Source organism: Balaenoptera borealis (assembly GCF_965194805.1).
Source record: "Balaenoptera borealis genome assembly, chromosome: 6".
In the NCBI taxonomy this organism is placed as follows: Eukaryota; Metazoa; Chordata; class Mammalia; order Artiodactyla; family Balaenopteridae; genus Balaenoptera; species Balaenoptera borealis.
Genome location: NC_138863.1, coordinates 34892327 through 34917468, shown reverse-complemented (window position 1 = coordinate 34917468; position 25142 = coordinate 34892327). Strand labels below are relative to the sequence as shown.

Here is a 25142-nt window from a genome sequence, read left to right as displayed (position 1 = left end):
TCTCTTGCTGCGGAGCACGGGCTCTAGGCGCGTGTGCTTCAGTAGTTGTGGCACACGGGCTCAGTGGCCGTGGCTCGCGGGCTCCAGAGCGCAGGCTTAGCAGCTGTGGCACACAAACTTACTTGCTCCACAGCATGTGGGATATTCCCGGACCAGGGATCGAACCCGTGTCTCCTGCATTGGCAGGTGGATTCCCAACTACTGCGCCACCAGGGAAGTCCCAATTCTGCCCATTTTTGATTGTAATGATTTTTTGGTTGTTGCTTTTTGAGAATAATTTCCCCTACAATATTTTCTATTAAATGGTTATTGCTAATACATAAGACAACTTTTGATAAGTATATTTTGATTTTGTAACTGATCACCTTATTGTTCTATCTATCTCACTACTTCTAATAGTTTCTTAGATGATTCTCTTGGGTTTTTTAGGTAGACAATTCTATAATCCACAAAAATTATTTTCAGTCTTTTTCTCCTCGTTGCATTGGCTAGAATGCTTATGATAATCTTTAACAATAGAGAATAGTGGGCAGTCTTGCCCTACCTCTAACTTAATGGTGATGTCTCTAGTATTTAACAAAGAAAAAGTATGTAGGCTATTGATTTGAAATTATTCTACAACATAATAAGTAATTATCATTCTAATCCTATTTTGCTCAGAGTTTTAAAAACTAGAAATTGATGTTGAATTTATCAAATGCCTTTTTGACATCTATCTCTATATGTTTTAAAATTATAAATGTAATGCTTTTGTGGTAAGGAACAAAGTGAAAAGTTTGAGTGACCTTTCTCCATTCCAGTTTCAACCACTAGAACTAGCTACTTTTAATAATCCCTTGTGTATTTTTCCAGATTCCTCTAGGCACATACAAATTTATACATGAACAGTGCTTTTTTTCTAAATGAGATCATATATTGTTCTGTAACTTGCTTGTTTCTCATAAAATATTGGGCATCTTTTCATACATCTTATACTCTAGATGGTTGCATACTATTTCATTATATAGTGATAATTTAGCCAGTCCTCCATTAACGGATATTTGTAACCAGGTTTTTACTTTTTCTATTATAAATCTTGCTGCAATTAATACACTGTTACATATATCTCTGTGCACTTGGACAGGGTATATATTTGTAATGTATTTTTCATTCTATTACTAGGCTGAATCCCTTGAAGGAAATCTTTTATATTCTTAGTACCTAAGATAGTTTATGGAAGTGAATTAAATCCTTTTTCTACATAATATATTTAAAATGGTATCTCCTCCAAAATCCTCTTTAACAAGTAAAAATTATAACACAAGTCCTAAGATAAATAATAGTCTTGTAGTATTTATATTAAATTTTTAAAATTAACATTTAACTACTTTGAGCCATTATTTTTCTCCATTGGAGTACCATAAATTAAAGAAATCAGACCTTCTGACTATCCCACCTTGACTAAAAGCTGTGGAGTTCATGAATCTTTCAAATACGTTTAACAAAGTTTTTATTAGCCAAAATGGGCACTTGCTTTCTGGATTAACAATCTTTTTATTCTCCAGCCATTTTGTGTAGTTTGCAAGTGTAGACTACCCAGGATTAATCATTCTTTGCGTACTATGTCATACTTTGTAGAAACCAAATTCAGTTTCTTCTACAAAGGCCAAGTGGAAGAAGGAAGGAGAAAACTCAAGGCTGCCATTGCAAACTTCTGTCATTGTGTTTTGGGCTGAATGGGGGGGAATATGAAAATATCTGTAGAGACACCTTATCAACTGTACTTCCCACCAGGTGAAGAGCAGTAGTTGTTCTTTGGGTCAGTAGTTGAGAAAGTTTAATTTGAATTGAATCAAAAAAAGGAAAAGCTGATAAATTAGTGGGCTGATTTTAACTGGGGCAGGGGAAGTTTGTTTTCTTTCAAGGCTACTTCAATAATCATGTCTTTCCCTATTGACTGTGGGGTCTTGCATAGGTCCTGAACTTCTGTCCTGTGTCAGCTGGCTTCATAATGTCAAATCCTGGGGGTGAGATCCTCATCTCTAGTCTCTCCCAGCTAATGAGTCACTCACCGGCTAATCCCCTTGTAAACTGTAGCGTAAGAACCTTCACCCAGCTTCTCTAAGTTCAAGTAAGATGAGGCTGCCCCAAAGGGGAGGCTCTTCCTCTGCATAAGGGGAATGAGGAGGAGTGAGGGGGGGGGGAAAGAAAAGAGCATTTTTTTAGTGTTGCCTTTTTTTTCTCCCAGAGAAATTAGACAGCATTGCAGAATGTACTTGGGAAGGTCTGCTCAGTAATTGCCCTGGAAATAAGGCCCAGCCTCTCTAGACAAGCACACATGAAATTCTTGATCAACATCAGCTGCTCACTCACCCACTGAAAACCCTGACTCAGATCCTCTTCCTGAAAAGAATCGCTGTTACTCCGTGGCCTTTTACTCTTGAACTTCCGGGCACGGACAGCCTGAAGTCCCCTGGGGTGAAATGAAGTCATGGAACATGATGCTTCTTTTAGGTCTGTTAGCTAGAGAAAAAGGAAAGTGCAGGAATAAAATTTATGCAAAGTCAAGACTCAATGGCTAGCATAAACCACTTTTTCTTTATTTGCCTGATGTTAACTCTTCAAATGTTTTCCAAGCGTCCTACACGCCCAAAAGGCACCTTTCCTGAACGTCAGTTCCTTAAAAAAATAAATAAATAAAATAATGATATCAACTGCTGAAACACAACATTTTCTCTTCACCTAAAAATATATCTTTAAACACTTAGGTTAAACTAAATTTCTTTGATGGATGGTTTCTAATTTTTCTCTGTTAAACCTAGACTTTTTTTTTTCCATGTCCCCTTAATTTCTCTTTTTAGGGGAAAAATTTTCTAGTATAACATTGCTAATAAACATGAACTAATTACTGAAATTTTTAATCCGTAGGGTACCGATACTGCAGCTTGCTTTTTGAGCTTCAGCTCTCTAATTTAGTACTTCAGCTATTTCAAGAGAACAACTTTCTCGACTTCAAGTCAAGTGAGTTTCATGCAGCCCAAAGCATAGGATTATTTTTCCCTTTTGGCTTAAAAGAAAATCTCCAAATTTGATAACAACAGTCACAAATTCTCTGTGACTTTAATAGAATTTTCTTTTTATTGCTTTAGACCTAGCGCAGGAAAACCAGACCCTGCTACAGAAAGGGAGCCTCTGAACTCCTCGGTTTATGGATAGAGGAGGACGCTGCTCCTGGAATACAAGTACCTTGATCGCAGCCTCCATCATCACCGGAGCGCTCCTCTGACGGCTGTGTGCATCGCCTCCCTCCCAACGGCAACGGCAGCTGCATCCAGGCTGCAGAGTCTTTGCACACAGCTCTTGACCCATGATCTTCCAGGTTCAAGGAGAAAACCCGGCACTTGAACCTCCCTCCCTCTGCCTCTCCTGTCCTTGTTCACTCCCTTTTTGCCAGAGGTCAGCAATGCTGGAGCTTTCATATGACTCACATGAGGGCTCTGCTTGGAGCAGCCTCATGACTTCAGCAGTTTTTTCTTCATCAGTGCAAGAAACTACACATCAGAAAGGCGGCCGCCTGCATTCATATGTGCACAACTGAAACCAGGACAGCTAGTATTGGAAAGAATAAAATTTGGCACAATTAAAGTTCTTATTCCAGTCACAAGTTAGTGCTACTGGTATACACAGTTTTTATGAATTTACATTGCTTATCCATATTATTGATAATATTTATTAGGCTTTCCTGGTGCTAAAGCAGATATGTTGAGGAGTATTCTCTCCCTGCCCTTCATCTGAAAGTATTTTGTTTTTAAGACTTCAAAATAAATTTGCAACCTAGCCAACTTTTAGTAGTCAAAGAAACCACAGAACCCTAAAACAGGAAGAAAGCTGGAGATATCTACTCCATCTCTTTGCCTTTAAGCAATAGTGTAACTAAGAGTCCCAAGGGGTACTCATTCATTGACCAATTCAAAAACTATCTAGTGAGCACCTGTGTTGTTCTTATTACTAAACAGGTAACAATGTTACACAATGGTGGAGAGAAGTTTGCATGAAATAGCTCCTTCTCTCCCTCTCTCCTCCCCTCTCCCTGCCTCCTTCCTTCCACATAAATGTAATTAACGTTTACTATATTAATACCATGACATGTCAAGGAACTACCTCAAGCTAGTTTGCAGTTTTTGAACGGAACTTTTCTCTCTCATAGACTTCTAAGGTCATTGTCACTATAATGTGCTAATTAGAGTGAGACGGAAAATAAGACACACATAAACACACACAATCATTAAGGAAAAAATAAGTCATGTCTATTATCACAACAATATTTATATATATTTGATATTTGAACCTTACAAGAAAAGCCTTTCAGATAATTTAATTATGAGCATGTATGAAGTTTCATTTCAAAATTGCCACAAGAGACCTAAAACAAGTCAATTCAAAGATTCATTCCAATTAGAGACATTTAGTAAATACAACAGCAACAACAAACAGACTAGTTACACTAATACAAAAAAAGAATATTTTGTTAAACGATTAAACTTTTGCCTGATAATCAACAGAGAGTAAGAGAAGCTAGTTTCTCAAAATGTTTAATTCCATTAGAATTGAACATAATTTGATTATAATACATTTTATCAGAAATGCTGATTTCTTCCTAAAAGACTGTGAATTTTGTTATACAAAAGTTATATCCCAGACCAGATTTGAGACAGTTATTCTTTTTTTTTTTTTTTTTTAATTTTTTTGTTTTTTAGTCATTTTATTTTTATTTATTTATTTATTTATTTAAGGCTGTGTTGGGTTTTCATTTCTGTGTGAGGGCTTTCTCTAGTTGTGGCAAGCGGGGGCCACTCTTCATCGCGGTGCATGGGCCTCTCACTATCGCGGCCTCTCTTGTTGCGGAGCACAGGCTCCAGATGTGCAGGCTCAGTAATTGTGGCTCATGGGCCCAGCTGCCCCACGGCATGTGGGATCTTCCCAGACCAGGGCTCGAACCCGTGTCCCCTGCATTGGCAGGCAGATTCTCAACCGCTGTGCCACCAGGGAAGCCCGAGACAGTTATTCTTTATCACCCTCTAATTATTGTAAGTTTCAGAATTTTTAAAAGATTAGCATTTTTATTAGCCTAGGGGTAATTGACCTAAGTCTCAAGTTGCTAAAATAGAATAGTTTGATTTTTTTAAAGTTTAAAACGGTATATTTAGATACTAGAATGGGCTACTGAGGGAAATTGTGAAATACCCTTCAGAATTTTCAAAAATAAAATAATTTATGGTCTTGTTTAAAGTCAAGGAAAAATATTAGATGACTTAAGATATTTTCTAGCTCTATGTGATAAACAATTTTTGTTACCAAAGATTTCTGAATAAGGACAGAAGACTTCGATGATTTCATTTTGAATTGTGAATTGGACCCAGTTCACGTGCCACTCCAGGTTGGCCGGACCTACCTCAGGGCCTGGTTGGTTTCTTAGTGGGAGAAACCCACTATGCTGTCTTGAAGTATGGCCACTCTTACTCATAGACCAAAGATCCCTCACACCAGAAGCTGACAAGGAGAGACCCCTGTGTCTGGCCACCAGTCTGAATGGACCAACAGAGACTCTGGCTTCTCTAGCAACTACCTGCAAGGGCCAGGTGACACAATCGAGGAATGCAGGAAGTCCCATGGAAGGACTTCCACTATGAAACCAGCGATGTTTGTTGTGGAGCTGAAGCCAGCTCAGAAACATGCTCCATTTATGCTCTCCTTTCTTCCCTCCTTTACTTCCCTTTCCCTCTCATTTCTACTTCCCTGGGATTGCAATGACCCCTCCCCCTCAAAATGAAGTGTTTGCAGGTAAGCTTTTGCTTGAGGTTCTGTTTCCAGGGAATCTGTGTTGACAAATGGTAGCCATTTTTTTTTAAATTAGCAGTAAAATTATAGGTTATTAATAATTTCAGGCTAGATTCACCCACCCTACAATTATGGAGTCTTTTTTCCTCTCTCAATTGGTGTGTATTCAAATAGCTATGTTTAGTTGAGAGTTTGCACTTTTTCTAATCTTGCATTCTGTCTTTATTTGATTTAGCCAGATTATTAGGAATTTTGGTCTAATTATAACCTTCCTAGAATACGTAGATTATCATAAACATTCAACAGATATTAACATGAGAAATAATGTGAAGTCTGTGTCAGAAACATTAAAAATAATCCACATACATCCAATGGAGTGCAGCTGTAAAAAAAAAAAAAACTCTATATAATGACATGCAGTGATCATCAAAATATACTTTTAAGTGAAAAACAAAGATATCACAAAAAAGAAAATTACAGACTAATACAAATGATGAACATAGATGCAAAAATCCTCAACAAAATTCTAGCAAACAGAATCCAACAACACATAAAAAGGATCATACACCATGATCAAGTGGGATTTATCCCAGGAATGCAAGGATTCTTCAATATACACAAATTGATCAATGTGATACACCATATTAACAAATTGAAGAATAAAACAATATGATCATCTCAATAGATGCAGAAAAAGCTTTTGACAAAATTCAACACCCATTTATGATTAAAAAAACTCTCCAAAAAGTGGGCATAGAGGTAACCTACCTCAACATAATAAAGGTCATATATGACAAACCCACAGAAAACATCATTCTCAATGGTGAAAAACTGAAAGCGTTTCCTCTAAGATCAGGAACAAGACAAGGATGTCCACTCTTGCCACTCTTAATCAACATAGTTTTGGAAGTCCTAGCCATGGCAATCAGAGAAGAAAAAGAAATAAAAGGAATACAAACTGGCAAAGAAGAAGTAAAACTGTCACTATTTGCAGATGATATGATACTATACATAGAAAATCCTAAAGATGCCACCAGAAAACTATTAGAGCTAATCAATGAATTTGGTAAAGTTGCAGGATACAAAATTCATGCACAGAAATCCCTTGCATTCATATACATTAACACTGAAAGATCAGAAAGAGAAATTAAGGAAACAATCCCATTCACCATTGCAAGAAAAAGAATAAAATACCTAGGAATAAACCTACCTAAGGAGTTAAAAGACCTGTACTCAGAAAACTATAAGACACTGATGATAGGAATCAAAGATGATACAAACAGATGGAGAGATATACCATAGTCTTGGATTGGAAGAAACAATATTGTGAAAATGACTATACTACCCAAAGCAATCTACAGATTCAATGCAATCCCTATCAAATTACCAATGGCATTCTTCACAGAATTAGAACAAAAATTTTACAATTTGTATGGAGACACAAAAGACCACGAATAGCAAAAGCAATCTTGAGGAAAAAAAAACAGAGCTGGAGGAATCAGGCTCCCCAACTTCAAATTATACTACAAAGCTACAGTAATCAAGACAATATGGTACTGGCACAAAGACAGAAATATAAATCAATGGTACAGGATAGAAAGCCCAGAGATAAACCCACACACATATGGTCACCTAATCTATAATAAAGGAGGCAAGAATATACAATGGGGAAAAGACAGTCTCTTCAATAAGTGGTGTTGGGAAAACTGGGCAACTACATGTAAAAGAATGAAATTAGAACACTCCCTAACACCATACACAAAAATAAACTCAAAATGGATTAAAGACCTAAATGTATGACCGGACACTGTAAAACTCTTAGAGGAAAACATAGGAAAAACACTCTGACACAAATCACAGCAAGATCTTTTTAACCCACCTCCTAGAGTAATGAAAATAAAAACAAAAATAAACAAATGGTACCTAATGAAACTTAAAAGCTTTTGCACAGCAAAGGAAACCATAAACAAGATGAAAGGACAACCCTCAGAATGGGAGAAAATATTTGCAAATGAAGCAACTGAAAAAGGATTAATCTCCAAAATATACAAACAGCTCATGGAGCTCAATATCAGAAAAACAAACAACCCAATCCAAAAATGGGCAGAAGACCTAAATAGACATTTCACCAAAGAAGACATACAGATGGCCAAGAGGCACATGAAAAGATGCTTAATGTCACTAATTATTAGAGAAATGCAAATCAAAACTGCAATGAGGTATTACCTCACACCAGTCAGAATGGCCATCATCAAAAAATCTACAAACAATAAATGCTGGAGAGGGTGTGAAGAATAGGGAAACCTCTTGCTCTGTTGGTGGGAATGTAAATTGATAGAGCCACAATGGAGAACAGTATGGAGCTTCCTTAAAAAACTAAAAATAGAACTACCATATGACCCAGCAATCCCACTATTGGGCATATACCCTGAGAAAACCATAATTCAAAAAGAGTCATGTACCCCAATATTCATTGCAGCTCTATTTACAATAGCCAGGACATGGAAGCAAACTAAATGTTGATAGAGGAATGGATAAAGAAGATGTGGTGTAAATATACTATGGAATGTTACTCAGTCATAAAAAGGAATGAAATTAGGTCATTTGTAGAGATGTGGATGGACCTAGAGTCTGTCATACAAAGTGAAATAAGTCAGAAAGAGAAAAACAAATATCGTATATTAACACAGATATGTGGAATCTAGAAAAATGGTACAGATGAACCTATGTGCAGGACAGGAATAGAGATGCAGACGTAGAGAATGGATGTGTGGACATGGAGGGGGGGAAGGGGAGAGTGGGACGAATTGGGAGATTAGGACTGACATATATACACTACCATATGTAAAACAGATAGCTAGTGGGAACCTGCTGTATAGCACAGGGAGCTCAGCTCGGTGCTCTGTGATGACCTAGATGGGTGGGCTTGGGGGGGGGAGGTTTGAGGGAGGGTGGGAGGGAGGTCCAAGAGGGAGGGGATATATGTATACATATAGCTGATTCACTTCTTTGTAGAGAAGAAACTAACACAACATTGTAAAGCAACTATACTCCAATAAAAATTTTTTTTAAAAAGTCCAAAGTAGTATAAAAAGTTGAAAAAAAACCTATATAATGACATGCAGTGGTCATCAAAATATATTTTTTTGCTTTTTAAAAAATTTTTATTTTATTTTGATTCTTTTCTCTTTTTTAAAATTAATTAATTAAATAATTTTTGGCTGCGCTGGGTCTTTGTTGTTGCATGCGGGCTTTCTCTAGTTGCAGAGAGCGGGGGCTCTTCGTTGCGGTGTGTGGGCCTCTCATTGTGGTGGCTTCTCTTGTTGCGGAGCATGGGCTCTAGGCACACGGGCTTCAGTAGTTGTGGCTCGCAGGCTCTAGAGCACAGGCTCAGTAGTTGTGGTGCATGGGCCCAGTTGCTCCACAGCATGTGGGATCTTCCCAGACCAGGGCTCGAACCCATGTCTCCTGCACTGGCAGGTGGATTCTTAACCACTGTGCCACCAGAGAAGCCCCAAAATATATTGTTAAGTGAAAAAAGCAAAATGCTTTTGTGTGTTACCTTTTGTGGCAAAGAAATGTGGGGAAATAAAGTGCAGTCATTAGTTTTACTGATAGTAGCAATATTACTATTACTATTTTGAAACTGTTATTGGTGTATTTTAGGATTAGACAAGTAAGTAATTATGCTAATGTCATTAGAAACCAAACTTTTCAGCTTAGGAGAAAATAAACATAAATATCAGATTGAAGAAATCAAGTAAAAATTATATGATCTTAAATTTGATTTGGAAATATTGATATACATATTTTGATTTTGATTATGATTTTTTCCCTAAAAAAAAAAAAGAAACAAACAAACAAATAAACTCTGTCAACCAAAAAGATATATAAAAAACAATGACAACTCAACAGCAATGAGCAATCCTGGTGCTCAATGTGTGATCTCTAAATACCATTTTCCGTTAAAAAGAATCAAGGATCCATGGAGAAGTGGTGGCTGAATGTGTGGAGGATGAAATCTAGAAAGTTATCAAGAATTTGTCCAAGGCTCATCTTAAATCAGTGGAGTCACGTCAAAAAGGACACGGGAACCAACTTGAAAGGACTCCCATTTGCCTTAACATGGGACAATTTGAACACCAAAAAGAATAATGACTGCAATGGATTGAAACACACCAAATACATAAAATCCATAACTTCATAGTGATTCTAAATAAAAATGACCACTTGGAGGTTTCTAGTGCAGCAATTCATTACTCAGAATATTGATAAATAAAGGGGAAAAATCAAGTGTTTGTCTTTTCTATACAAATTATTTTTCCAGGATTATCAAATAGCTAATGAGGGGGAAATTCTTCTTCATGGAAGAATTCCAGCTAATAAGTGCAGAAGAAACGACAGAAGTAGAAAATTCACTATTATGCAATCCCTAATGCAATAATAGTTCTAAGCAACAATCATCAATGGATGCTAAAATGATTAGGTGAAAGATTGATAAGGAATTCTGCAATGAAGGGTCAGGTTGACACCATCTGAGTCCTGTGATCAATTTTAGCCTCACTAAATTTGGGACATCCAGACAGTATGTGCCTCCTGATGTGATACAACAAAAATTGCACAGCATCACCTGTGAAGTATTTTTTTTAAACTTTTAAATTTATATTGGAGTATAGCCGGTTAACAATGTTGGATAGTTTCAGGTGCACAGCAAAGGGACTCAACCATACATATGCATGTATCCATTCTCCCCCAAACTCCCCTCCCATCCAGGCTGCCACATGACATTGAGCAGAGTTCCCTGTGCTATACAGTAGGTCCTTGTTGGTTATCCATTTTAAATATAGCAGTGTGTACATGTTGATCCCAAGCTCCCTGACTATCCCTTCCCCCCATCCTTCCCCCGGGTAACCGTAAGTTCGTTCTCTAAGTCTGTGAGTCTGTTTCTGTTTTGTAAATAGGTTCATTCGTATCATTTCTTTTTAGATTCCGCATATAAGGGATATCATGTGATATTTCTCTTTCTCTGTCTGACTTACACCTGAGAAGTATTTTTGACTAAGGAAAAATGTTTAACCCGAATCTAATTAAATATCTACATCTAAAACCAAATTACGAGAAATACAGAGGACAGAAAAGTTAAATAATACCACAAGGAAGCAAACAGCTAAATCAGAAAGGACAAATAACCTGATTTCTCTTAAAATATTGATGGCAAAAAAAAAAAAAAGAAACAGTCAAGAGACATGACAAACAAATGCAATATGTAGACCTTGCTTGGATCCTGATTTGAATAAACTAACTGTAAAACAATGTTTCTTTTTTTTCCCCCAGCTTTACTGAGGTATAATTGACAAAAAAATTTGCATGTAATTAAGATGTACATGGTGATGTTTTGATATAGGTATACATTGTGAAATGTCTACCACAAGCAAGCTAATTAACATATCAATCCCTTCACATAGTTAACTTTTGTGTGTGAGAACAATTAAGATCTACTCAGCAAATTTCAAGTATACAATACAATATTGTTAACTATAGTCACCCTGCTGCACATTAGAGCTCCAGAATTTATTCATCCTGCACACCTGAAACTTTGTACCCTCTGACCAACATTTCCCCATTTCCCTCACTCCCCAACCCCTGGTAACAACTGTAAAATGACATTTCTTAGACAAGTATGGACATTTAAATATTGTATTAGATGATCTTAAGAATTCATTTTCAATTTTGCATGATGATTATGTTTTTAAAACAATCTTATGGTTAAAGATGAATACTACAGGGCTTCCCTGGTGGCGCAGTGGTTAAGAATCCGCCTGCCAATGCAGAGGACATGGGTTCGAGCCCTGGTCCCGGAAGATCCCACATGCCACAGAGCAACTAAGCCCATGCACCAACAACTACTGAGCCTGTGCTCTAGAGCCCACGAGCCACAACTACTGAAGCCCACGCACCTAGAGCCCGTGCTCCATAACAAGAGAAACCACCGCAAAGAAGAGTAGCCCTCGGACTTCCCTGGAGGCGCAGTGGTTAAGAATCGCCTGCCAATGCAGGGGACACGTGTTCGAGCCCTGGTCCGGGAAGATCCCACATGCCACGAGCAACTAAGCCCGTGCGCCACAACTACCGCAGCCCGCGCGCCTAGAGCCCATGATCCACAACAGGAGAAGCCGCCGCAATGAGAAGCCTGCACACCGCAACGAAGAGTAGCCCCCATTCGCCGCAACTAGAGAAAAGCCCGCATGCAGCAACGAAGACCCAATGCAGCCAAAGAAAAAAAAATAAATAAATAAAAAAGAAGAGTAGCCCCTGCTCAGCACAGCAACAAAGACCCAATGCAGCAAAAATAAATAAATAAATAAGTGAATGAATTTTAAAAAAAATCTACCTTTAAAAAAAAAAAAAGGTGAATGCTAAAGTATTTGCAGGTGGAATGATTTAATTTCCTTGCTTTAAAATATTCCAGAAAAATAACGTTGGCGATAAAAAAACCAAAATTGGTAAAAATGTTGATAATTGGTTAAGCTGAGTGATGGCTATACGGAGGTTCATTTTTGTTTAAGAATTTTCTAAACAAGAAAGTAGAATAATAGTTTTGAAAATACATTCACATGAAATCCATGTATTTTGATTATTTATTTATTTCTTTATTTCCCTGCCTATTTCCAACAAGGCGGGGGCAGGGGAGGCTTTAGATAAAAGTACAGTAGTAATAGTAACAGCAACAGCTACCACGTCAGTGCCTGCTCTGTGCCAGACTCCATGCTGATCCTCCAACTCCATGACAATGAGAAGGTACCGTTATTATCCCCACTTAATCACGAGGGAACTGAATCTTAGAGAGTTTAAGTAACTTTCCCAAGATTACTAAACTAGCAAATAGTAGAAGATAATAAAGCTGCTCAAAGACTACTAAATTCCCCAGATTTTATTTAATGAGGACACACTGATAATTGTATCTGCATAAAGAGCATAAAATCTGTCTGTTTGGTCTCATTCTTTATTAATTATTAGGCTTACATTTAAATTAGTTATTATATTTAGTATAAATCAGTAATAGGTAAGTGACTCTAGTTTGTTAATCACCAGGCATGTGACATCATCTTCGGTCCAAATAAAAGCTAGAGTACGATTCTGAAATCCCATGCCTTCCTTCTTCCTGGAGTTCTTTAACTTGACACTTCCACATGCTGAGAGCGCTGTCTGCTGACAGTAAGCAGAACTGCAAGCACATGGCATCTGGGTCTCCTTTGCACCTTTACATGCATCTGTGGTCTTTATTTACATCATACTATTATTGCCTATTAGTGTGCTATTTGTTTACTTGTACTCAGTTTTCACAATGAAGCTGATGGTGTAAATCCTAGTGTTATATTTTATTTCTATTTCCTTCAAGAAAGAGTAAAATTCAAAACTGATGAGTTAATTAGGAAGTATGTGGAGCAAGGTGGCCATATTTCCAAATTTCACAAGTTCTCATTGATTTAAGAAGACAATTTTGGGGCTTCCCTGGTGGCGCAGTGGTTGAGAGTCTGCCTGCTAATGCAGGGGACACGGGTTCGAGCCCTGGTCTGGGAAGATACCACATGCCGCGGAGCAACTAGGCCCGTGAGCCATAATGACTGAGCCTGCGCGTCTGGAGCCTGTGCTCCGCAACAAGAGAGGCCGCGATAGTGAAGAGGCCCGCGCACCGCGATGAAGAGTGGCCCCCACTTGCCGCAACTAGAGAAAGCCCTCGCACAGAAACTAAGACCTAACACAGCCAAAAATAAATATTAAATAAATAAATAAAAAATAAAAAAAAAAAGAAGACAATTTTGGAGCCCCGGGAATTTCTGCTCAGAAATGCCAAATGCCCCAGTCACAATTTTCTAGACTTAAATTCTGTGCCCCTGACTCTGATACTAGACTCCTCGCATCCTGGCCTTACGTGCTGTGAATCAAAACTGTGAACTACAGATAGAACGCTGAGGAATGCTGAGTGATTCCATCTGTATAGGTCCATATCTTAAAACCACTGGAAAGCAATGACAGGTTAAAAGAGACATTTCACAAGCAGGTAAAGAAATCTAACTGCAAGGTGTTCCTGTGACAGAATGGCTTAGCCTATGAAAGTATAAAATTACACTGAATGCTATACCTAAAGAGGACCCTTTGTCTAAAACTGTAGGAATCCTTGGGATATCTGTAGACGCAGGGAAAACAGAAAGACACTGTTTCCCGTATAAGCAAAAAATAAAATTATGCTTCTACAGACTAGATGTTTTCTCTGTTGTTATTTGCATTTGTATGATTGTTTGTTTGTTTTAATTTCTTGAGTCTGAATGTATTAAGGGAAAATTCCAGAAATGACTTGAAGTGATGATTTGGTGCCCAATAAAATGGGGGACACCAATTTTATATTTTATTTTTGATTTTTAATATATTATGAAATAATAATATAATTTTTAAAAAGTGATTTCACATTCTTTTCATAAAGAATAGATTTGTATTTATAGCATAAACAGGTGCCATGGTGAGGCAACTAGTCACATATTTAGTCCAAGTGTTCTGGCTAAAGGTAGAAAACAAATGACAATAATAATAAGGCAAACACATGGTTTACTTGTATTTACTCATAACAGTTCTGTAGTCAGAAGCATTAAACAATTTGCCCAAGGCCACACAAGAAAAAAGTGGTGGAACCAGGATTTAAACCAAAGCAGAAAAGCTCTGATGTCTATACTTTAAACCTACTTGACCATTTTCCTTCTTGATATAAATTAAGAGTTGGGAGATAATGTCATACCAAAGACTTACCACGCCTGTTCTTGGTCCTCTGTTCTTTCATTAGGCATTGCCACCTAATACGGTTACCATTTTTTGATCTGTTCTAACCAAGCACTTCATATATATTGTCTCATTTAATTCTGTGACATAGATATTTATTCCCCCAATTTTAGATGAGAAAACTGAGGATTGCCCAACATTTTTTAGAGTATAAGTGTCACAATTAGAATTTAAACCCACTGGTATTGATTCTAGGATCTGTGCTCTTAACCATGTCTCCACACAATGAGCACCAGGTGCTATGAGCACCCTTTTCCCTGACACACAGTGGGTCCATTAACTCAGCACAGTGTTCTCTTGTACATGGACAGGAATTTTGTTTCTTGGTACCCAGAATGGTACTCTAAGCCATGTGAAAGAACTTCCTCTCTGACAGGAAACATGCATCCCTGAAAGCAGAGGCTGAAGTGAGTGTCTTCCTCCTGTGGTCTTCAACACAATCTGCATCTCTTCCCAGTAGCCCCTCAAGTCAGTTTACAATGAGAACAATTAGTCCACTAAAGAAGTGCTCAGGGGCTTCCCTGGTGGCACAGTGGTTAAGAACCTGCCTGCTAACGCAGGGGACACAGGTTTGAGCCCTGGTCTGGGAAGATCCCACATGCCGCGGAGCAACTAAGCCCATGGGCCACAACTACTGAAGCCCGCACTCTTAGAGCCCATGCTCCGCAACAAGAGAAGCCACCGCAATGAGAAGCCCTTGCACGGCAACCAAGAGTAGCCCCCGCTCACCACAACTAGAGGAAGCCCGCGCGCAACAATGAAGACCCAATGCAGCCAAAAATAAAAATAAATAAAATAAATAAATTTATAAAAAAAAAAAAAAAAAGAAGTGCTCAGGCCGGTGACTAAAAATAATGCTACTGCTGTACAACTTGCCATTGTTAATTTCTGTGAAATGGATTAAAATGCTCCCATAATCTTCTTTAACATTGCCCTAAGGTTTCTTGCTCTGTCAGAGTAAAATGGTCTAGCCCAAAAACCCATCCTTTTCCATGCTGAAGCGTAGCACTCTCCAGAGTACTAAAAGTATTATAGTAGTTTTAGAACTGTTTGAAACCATCTCCTGCAATTTACTATTACTTTAAAATTTGTGTATATTGTGTTTCTGTAAATACAAATAAACACAACTTACAAAACCTGACTTGTAAATTTCTTATACCCACAAACTGTGTGGCCCACTCTGAGACTCCCTCTCCCCATCTCTGTCCCAGGATGCCTGATCCCCATCTAGTCTTTCATTCCGGAAAGCAGCCGGCCTTGTATCGACAGCACCACTAGGTGGCCAGGATGGAGAACTGGCCAACTCGACTTTTCCTCCCTCCAAACGTCTTTTTTCCTCAAGAGAATGCCCCAACCTCCTCCACCACACACTCACCTCAATTTTCTTTGGACGTTGCCACTCACAGCCACGGTGATTCCACTTCAGGCAATCTTTCTCCAATGTACACGTATCCGTTTTAAAAAATCTTTTTTTTCCTTCTCCTCACCCAGTTACTTCATAAGTTTTTCTTAATCTTCCAACTGCCCTTATCATATACATAAGCCTAGCAGTTATTAGGGCTGGGCAAACCAAACTTGACTCCAAGGCTCTGAAATTTAGAGGATTTAACCACATTTTTTAAAAATTAAGTGTTTTTAAACCTGTGCAAATCGATTAGGCCTCTTCCCCTCAGAAATACTGAGCCCTCCCCAGCTCCCAGTCCCCCAGAAGCCAGTTAGCTCCTGGCCAGGGCAGAGCCTTCAGTAACAGCTAGGGGAAAGCTGATGGGCTGGAGACGCAGAGTAAGAAAAGTATTTAAAAAAATTAAAAAGAAAGGTAGGGAGGGAAAGGTGGGGGTGGGGAGAGGGAGAGAGGGAAGAAGGAAAAAAAGGGGGGAGAGGGAGACACAGAGACAGAGAGAGAAAAAGAAAGAAAGGAAGAAAAGTTTAACCTGGGGAGACTCTTGCGTAGTTTCCATTCTCATTGCTTCCCACCAGCCAGTGCCCGATTGGGATGAGGCATAAGTGGGGAAGAAGGGGGGCACCAAAAATGAGCAAACAAACAAACCCTCAGTAATCAAAACAAATTAAAATGATAAATAATCTTGATGCAATATTTTTTGATGCAATATTTTTAAATATAAATTTTTTTTCATTAAAATAAAAATTAATGCAAAAAATCCATGATGAACAGAATACAGTATTAACATTTTAAACAAAGACAAGCTGTTGCTTGTTTATTTACGACCTCTCATCTCTGCACACACAGAGCAGTCATTTCCAATCAACCCCTGGCCCCTACAGCGTGGCTGCTGACCCCCGCCCTTCCTCCCACACCCCAACCGGCTGTGACAGTTTATGAGGGCTGATTGACAGAGGTGTGCAAGCAGATTGGCAATGTGGGATTTTATCCCTATCTATCTATCTATCTATCTATCTATCTATCTATCTATCTATCTATCTAATCTATTATCTATCTATCTATCTATGTTTTTCCAAATTATAGGGCTTTTATTAACTTTTTCTGATTGATTAAAAAATATGGGAGGATATTTAGATCCATGTAGGTATAAGGGCGCAGGTTTTTCCTGTTGCTCGGGTTCCAATATGGGGCGCTGCTTCCCACTCTGGAACTCCAAAACTTTCATCCAACTTTTCTCCTTGACCCTTAAAACCTGCCTTTCTTTAACTACCAGCATTCATGAAAAGTTATTCATTCAATACCAAGGGGTTTTCCTTCTTGTTTTTTAAATTGTAAAATATTGCAGAAGTATTGATTTCAGGTATATTTATATATATATACATAGGCCCCATGGCATGGCATGTGGGACCTTAGTTCCCCACCAGGGATCCAATCCACACCCCCTGCATTGGAAGCACAGAGTCTTAACCACTGGACCACCAGGGAAGTCTCTCAGTTATATAAATACATATATATATATATTTGTTTTAATTAATTAATTAATTAATTAATTTTTGGCTGCGTTGGATCCTCGTTGCTGCGTGTGGGCTTTCTCCAGTTGCAGCGAGCAGGCTTCTCATTGTGGTGGCTTCTCTTGTTGTGGAGCACAGGCTCTAGGCGCACAGGCTTCAGTAGCTGTGGCACGCGGCTCTAGAGTGCAGGCTCAGTAGTTGTGACGCACGGGCTTAGTTGCTCCGTGGCATGTGGGATCCTCCCGGGCCAGGGCTCGAACCTGTGTCCTCTGCATTGGCAGGCGGACTCTTAACCACTGCGCCACCAGGGAAGTCCCACCTCAGTTATATTTTTAATTGCAAATGCACATTATTTGAATGACATCATAAATCAAATAACATTTGTAGATTAGTCCAGGAACTAATCCATTATTTACCTCACTGTTACTATGGGAAAGCATGTTCTAAGTTTCAAAAAACTCACCTGCAAATAAATATTTGAGATGCTGTTTTTTGTAGGCTGGGGGCTAAATGCTTTCTTTAAATATTTATAACAATTTACATGTTATATGTGTAATACACACCAAGGAAGGAGGCCCTTTAGCCCAAACTACTACTCTTTACTTTTAGGAAAAACAGTGACTTGTAATGCCCAGCTTGAGATCAGAAAGCTAAGCTACGTCAGTAGAATGGGTTTCGTCAAAAAACTAAGGTAAGGAAAGAATAAGAGAGAGAAGTGTAACGTTATTAAGCACATATTACATAACAATAACTCAGATCCAGAAGAATTTTTTTTTAAAGAAATTCAGGCAAGGTTTTATTTCATTTAAATATAGATATTTACTTTTTTATTAAAATACGTTTGCTCTAATGGTTACTTCTATGTCATAATATAGGATTTATTAATATATGTCTCAACATGTCTCATACAGCTATGTGCTTCCATTTTAAAAATAACAAGTTAGCATCTGCTTACCTACATCTGGTGGTTAGTCATTTAATCCACTATTTTTGGTATGAGGTGAGTAAAAGCATTTCTTTTTAAACCATTCCCCCAAATTACAATATGTCGTCAGCAGGTCTTTGCTCTTCATCTTGGTCATTATCTTCTTACATGAAGTTCAGCCACAGAGTAAAATGCTCCCAGATGTCAATGAGATTTGGGTGCCCCTTTTCTAAAATCTCAGCCACTTAGAATCTCAGCATCCATTTTTAAAAACACAGGTGTAAGTTGTTTTAAACTACCTATTTAACTTGGGAGAGAAATGTAATCTAATTCAGTAAGAATAAAAAGTGTAACACACACACACACACAGCCTCTGTTTTAATGGTTAAGTAGAATAAAAAACACAGGCTACAACTTTACTTTGAAAGCCCAGAAGATGTTTCTGTGGTATACTTTTAAAATTCCTCTTTGATCATTTCTGATTAAACATCCTCACAGACCCTTAGTTACCTATGAAATCAAGTCTAAATTCCTCAGCTTGGCTTCAGACAACCTGACTCTATCCTGCCTCACTCACCACTATTCCCCACTCATCCCCCTACTCGTCACTGTAGTCACACCAGCAGCTTCACTGTCCAACAGACCTTCCCTGCTGTTCTGACTCAACCTTCATGTGTCTCTCCTCTGACACGTTCTTCCCTCCCCTGTACCCATCCATCCTTCAAGTCCTGGCTGAGGTTCTATCTCTGCTCGAAACCTTTCCTTGCTTCTTTGATTCTCCCCACTCCACACCCCCATCTCTTCCAAGGATGAGCTCCTGGATCACTGATTGTCTGAACACTCTAATAACTACTTTTAATGTTTTCCTAACAAGCTGAGAAAAACATTCTTTGAGGGTATGAACTATATCTTATACTCCTTTCAGATTCCTATTAAATGGCTGTTAAATTAAATAACAGCATGTACATATGTGTATGAATGCACCCCTACTCCCACACATATTCACATTCATATAGAGGATGGGAGCCTAAAATCAGCGTTCACTTATTGTTCATTCTGATCCTACTCTCAGGCATATCCCTGAACCCTGCCCTCCCATGAGTCTTATTCTCAGGTTCTAATACTGGCCTTCACTGGCTCTGTTACTTCTTTTCTGTCATCCTCTATCATCCTCTTTTGGAACCCTACTTTTTAATCTCAGTCCTGAACTCTATATTCAACACATCGATCCAGTAGGAGTTGAAGCAGAGGACAAAACAGAGAACTTAAAGTTTGGAGATCCAGATTTGGAGAGTTGGGTTTGAATCCCTCTGCCACTTAAGAGTAGTTAGATTAACTTGGACAAGTCAGTGGGCCTCAGTTTCTTCACCTGTATTTTAGGAATAATTACCTGTCATGGGGTTGTTTTGAGGATAAAGCACACATATGAAGCATTTTGCAAATTGTACATTATAAAATATATTATATTGCAATATTATTAAAATTAGTCCAACTATCATTACCTTCAGAGGGTGCATCACCACTAACCACCCCTCACACACATTCACACACTCACCCATGGATTGCCTCAGGGCAGGTAAACCATCACCTTCAATCCTTTTGCCCTTTGAGCCCAGAAGGATTCTTGTAGGACTTTCGCCAACAGAAACGTTAGTCAACAGCCAATCTAAGAAAGAAATAGAAAATTTTATTCAAGCCAATCTGAGGATTATAACCTGGGAGACAGTCTTCCAGAAAGCTCTGAGGACTGTTCCACCCATTAGAGGGCAAAGTACAGCTTTACAAGTTTTTGAGACAAAGGGTTATATTATACGTCAAATGACATATGTCAAATGACATATTGTTGACAGTTTACACAATACAGATCTACATGTACAAAGTGAGTAGTGGGTCGTGGATCGTCATGACCCCTTACAAGATTTAGAAGGAAGGTTATCTCCTAAGGAGTTGTGAACTTTGATGAGATTAAGAAGGAATGGTACCTCCTAAGGAGGTCTGGTTAATATAGATGCAAAATACACACTAAAGGGAAGTGAGGAGGCCCAAATGGGCAAAGAAAAATTTTATGTTTTAATTTTCCTCATCTTGCCATTAAATATGAATTTTATTTCATCACTTTTAAAGACAGGAAAATGGGAGAATCATGCCTCAATTCCTCCCAGGGGGCAATCAATCAGAGAATAGGAACAAGATCCTATGTCAGTCAGGGTAGCTGGCAGAAGAGGCAAGCACTTATGTCTATTTCAATGAACTGCATTGCAACAAATTGTTAAATTGCTAGATCTCAATAAACAATTTATTGAATAATTATTAAGTTTAAGGCACTGCTGCTAGTCTCTAGAGAATTAAAAAATAAGAAAAATACTGTCTGGGACCTTAGAATCTAACAAGAGAGGCATATAGGTTTGCAAATTAGTGTAATACCTGCCATGCTAAAAGAGCTTATATTTATAACTAAATTCAACTCAGGTTGTGTGCTGACAGTATTGAGTCTATGACAATATCTAGAAAGACATGTTTGGATATCTTTTCTTGTTTTCCTTGCAAGGTCAGTTTCTTTCCAATGGGAAATCTGGGTTTGCTCTCATATCAACTATCTGTTTTTTTAATGCTTGGGTTTTGGGTATCTATTCTATACCTTGACATCACATTCCCCTCCAACTACTACCCCAGTTTTCTATTCCCTTCACAGCAAAACTTCTTGAAGGGGATGTCCCTGCTACCTCACCTCCTATTCTTTCTTAAACTCACCCCCAGTAAAGCCTCTTTGTCTATTGCTCCACTGAACCTGCTCTTGTCAATGTCTACTGAAGGAAAAATACACAACGTAAAAGTTGTGAGTTAAGTTTTATTCAGGGACCTTACTGAGGACAATAGCCTGGGAGACAGCCTCTCAGAGAGCTCTGAGGAACTGCTCTGAAGAGGTAAGGGAGGAGCCAGGGTATACATATGAACTTCTTTAACTGGGAAAAATGTGTAGTCAAGCATCAAAAGATTACTGCTAATCACAAAGAACAGATAACTGAAGTTAATGATTTTAGTGCTTTTCTGTGTATGGGAATAAGCAAGAATCTGGGGTAATTTGAAAATTTTCCTTAGATATGCATCTTAATTATCTAAGGGCCAGTATATCCAAGGCACAGAATGTTTCCTGTTTTTCTCCATCCTGAATTCCCCTCAGGGTACACTGTCAGTGGGCAACTGCAGTGGCTAATGGCTTGATTCCTGTAGAATTGGAATGGCAGGCAACATTTTTTTTCTTCACACCAAGTCACCAGAGATTCCATATTATCAAATCACTTCCCATACCTTATCTTACTTTACCATTTAGCAGCATTCAACACCGTTTATCATGCCATCCTTCTTGAAAGTCTCTTTGATTTCTGTGAAGTGGGCACTTTCCTAGCTTTCCCCCTACCTCTCTGGGACTCCTTTGCAATCATCCTTCCTGGCTCCTCCTCCTCTGCTCAACTTCCAAGCTTGGGCAACCCAGTACTTAGTCCCAGCCTTATCTACACCTTCCTATCAACACTTTCTTCCCAGGTTAAGTTCATCTAGTCCCTTTAGCTCTGAATGGCACCTATGTGCAAACGACTCAAATGTCTATCTCCAGACCTGACTTCTCCCCAGAACCCCAACTTCCAACTTGATATTTCCACTTGGATGCCAAAAAGGTATCCCAAAGTCAATATGCCAAAAACAGACCTCTTGAACCATGCCAAATGCTTCTCCTTAGTCTTCTCCAGTTTAGAAAACAGAATGCCCATGAATCACTTGCTCAAGAAAAAACCCAGGCAGGATACGAATCAAAATTATGTCTAATTCATCACTAAATCATGACAATTCTACTCTCAAATCTACCTAATTCTCAATTTGTACTGCTATCACCCTAGTCCAAGTCATTATCATCGCTCATTTGGCCTAATGAAATACCTCTCCTTGGTCTCCCTGCTTCAATTCTTACTCTCCTGTAATCTATTCAGTCAGAATGAAATTTAAAAATATTAATATTACTAAATCTCAACCCTTGAGTAAACTTCTTTTTAATATTCTGTGTAATGAAGTTGGAGGTATACATAAAGTACTAGACAGAATGAACTTTCAAACATATAAATAAAATCAGGTCACTTCCCCACTTAAAACTTTCTGATGATTCCCCTTGCATTTAGAATCAAAAACAAACTCATATCCTGGCCTGCCAACCCTCACGTGATCACTACAACTTCACTTTCTACCACTCTTCCCTCTGTGCTAGATACTTTTGCCTTCTTTCTATTTCTCAAACACAAGTTAATTCTCCTCTCAAAGAACCTAGCAGGATTCTGGGCTAGATCCTCCCTATCTTCTTAATCTCTAAATAGAGTTTGGGCCTCAGGCTGCTTATCTTTTCCGTGGACAACTTCCTAAATTTTATCTCTAGCCCTGATCTTTCTTCTTAACACAAGACTTATATATGCAATTGTCTACTTGGCATTTCCATTCAGATGCTTACTAGCAATATAATCTATAACACGTTCAAATATGAATACTTGATACTTCCTCCCTGTATCCCCAGACATACTCTTTTTCCCAGTCTTTTCCATCTCAGTAAACAACAGTGCATTTTTACCGATAACTCAGGCCTTAATTCTTCTCTTTCTCTCAGTTGCTCATTTCTAATCCATGAGCAAATACTGTAGGCTCCACTTTCAAAATACATCAGGAATCCAACTCCTTTTCACCTTCTCCTCCACTGCCATCCTAGGCCAAGCCATTGTAACTGTTTGCCTTGGCCCTCCTGTGTCTGTGGGTTCTGCATCCACTGATTCAACCAACAACAAATTGAAAATATCTGAAAAAAAAAATTCCAGAAAGTTTCAAGAAGAAAAACTTGAATTTGCTGTTCCAGGCAACTACTTATATAACATTTACATTGTATGAGGTATTATAAGTAATCTAGAGGTGATTTAAAGTATACAGGAGGATGTGCATAGGTTATATGCAAATACTACACCATTTTCTATAAGGGACTTGAGTGTCTGCAGATTTTGGTATCCACAGGGGTCCTGCAACCAATCCCCCATGGGTACTGAGGGACAACTGTACTGCAATAGCCTCTTTCAGCTCTCCCTGCTTCCGCTCTTAAACTCCTACACTACGATCACTCTCCACAGAGCAGAAGAATCATCCCTTTAAAACAGAAGCCAGATTACAACACCCTCTGCTCAAAGCCCCAATGATTGCTCTTATCATTCAGATAAACCTAAAGTCCTTTCCATCCTTTGCATGGCCCAGAGGATCTGCTCCTACTACCAGATCATTGTCTACCTGATCTTATCTCTTAACTGTCAACCTCTTCTCATTTAACTCTAGCCTCATTCAGTCTCTTTCAATCTCTTCTCATTCAGCTCTAGCCACACTGCCCTCCTAGCCTTCACAGTTACTTACTCCCTTTGCCTGGAGTGTCAGATATTCACATGGCTTGTGCCCTCACTTCCTTTTAGATCTCTGTTCAGATGTCTTCTTGGAAAAGGGGCTTGCTCTGCACACCTTACATGAAATTGCACTCTTCCCTGTCTATTCCCTTACATTTCTTTATTGTTCATACAAAACAACAACAACATTTATATAGCACTTATATGCCGGGTAGCATTCTAAGCACTTTATATTTAATCCTCATATCACCCTATAAAGTAGCTGACTTTACGATCCCTGCTTTATGGATGAAGAACCAGCAGTACATAGAGGTTAAATAACTTGTGCCAAGGTCATTAAGCTAGTAAGTGCTAGAGCTGAGATTTGAACCCAGGCTGTGCTTTTAGCTACTATACTATTTTGCTTCTTTGTAGCCCTAGTCACTGCTGTCTATTTGTTTACCTCTCACTCTTCCCACTTGTTTCAGTTATTGCTGCATAACCAACCATCCCCCAAACTTAGTGGCTCAAAGCAACAAGTTATTGTTTCTTGGGAATGTGGGTCAGGAATTCAGGCAGGGCTTAACTAGGCTGTTACACTCACCTTGATGTCGGCTGGTGTCACTCACTCAGCTGCATTCAGCCAGTAACTGGGCTGGCCTGGAAGGTCACAGAAGACTGGCACCTTAATGCTCTTCCATGTGGCCTATCTCTTCATATTGTCTTTTATCAATCTATAGTATAGTTGGAGTTTCTTTAGAGCATGGCAGGCAGCTGGCTTCTCAGACGGGGATGTGGAAGCCGCCAGTTCTAAGGCCTTGATTCAGAAGTATCAGAACTTCATTTCTGTCATGTTTTATTAGTTGGGAAAACAACCATAGGCTAGCCCATATTCAGGGGAAAAGGATATAGACTCCATCTCTTGATGTCAAGAGTGGCATTTGTATACATGAAGGGGGAACTGATGGTAGCCATCGCTGGAGACTATCTTCCACACCACCAGAGTGCAGGTTCCATGAGAGGAGGCACTCTTATCTGTTTTGCTCATTGTTGTGTCTCTCTAGTGCTTAGAACAGTGCCTGGCACATAATAAGTGTGCAATAAATATTTATTTAGTCCATGTATGTAAGGGACAAGTGAAAGAAAGAGTCTGAAAAGGTAAAGGAAAGGTCTGAGGAGTAGGAGAAAACCCAGAAGGAATGCATCCCAGAAAACAAGGAAGAAAAGAGGGAAAGGAAGATAAGAATGAAAATTGTACCTAT

The 25142-nt window shown here is 38.8% G+C and overlaps 1 protein-coding gene across 1 annotated transcript in view; it reads right to left on the bottom strand.

Annotated features, from left to right (window-relative positions):
• Window positions 1-25142, bottom strand: part of CDK15 (cyclin dependent kinase 15) — a gene marked incomplete at its 3' end in the record, with an annotated part of 81810 nt that overhangs the window by 54877 nt on the left and 1791 nt on the right. Inside the window, exons 3-7 of the mRNA XM_082396776.1 lie at window positions 20043-20153; window positions 16025-16238; window positions 3226-3588; window positions 2353-2502; window positions 2052-2146 (exon numbers count right to left, since the gene is read on the bottom strand). Of these exons, the coding sequence (XP_082252902.1) occupies window positions 2052-2146; window positions 2353-2502; window positions 3226-3348 (368 nt within the window). The 5' untranslated portion in view covers window positions 3349-3588; window positions 16025-16238; window positions 20043-20153. The remainder of the gene's footprint in view (window positions 1-2051; window positions 2147-2352; window positions 2503-3225; window positions 3589-16024; window positions 16239-20042; window positions 20154-25142) is intronic.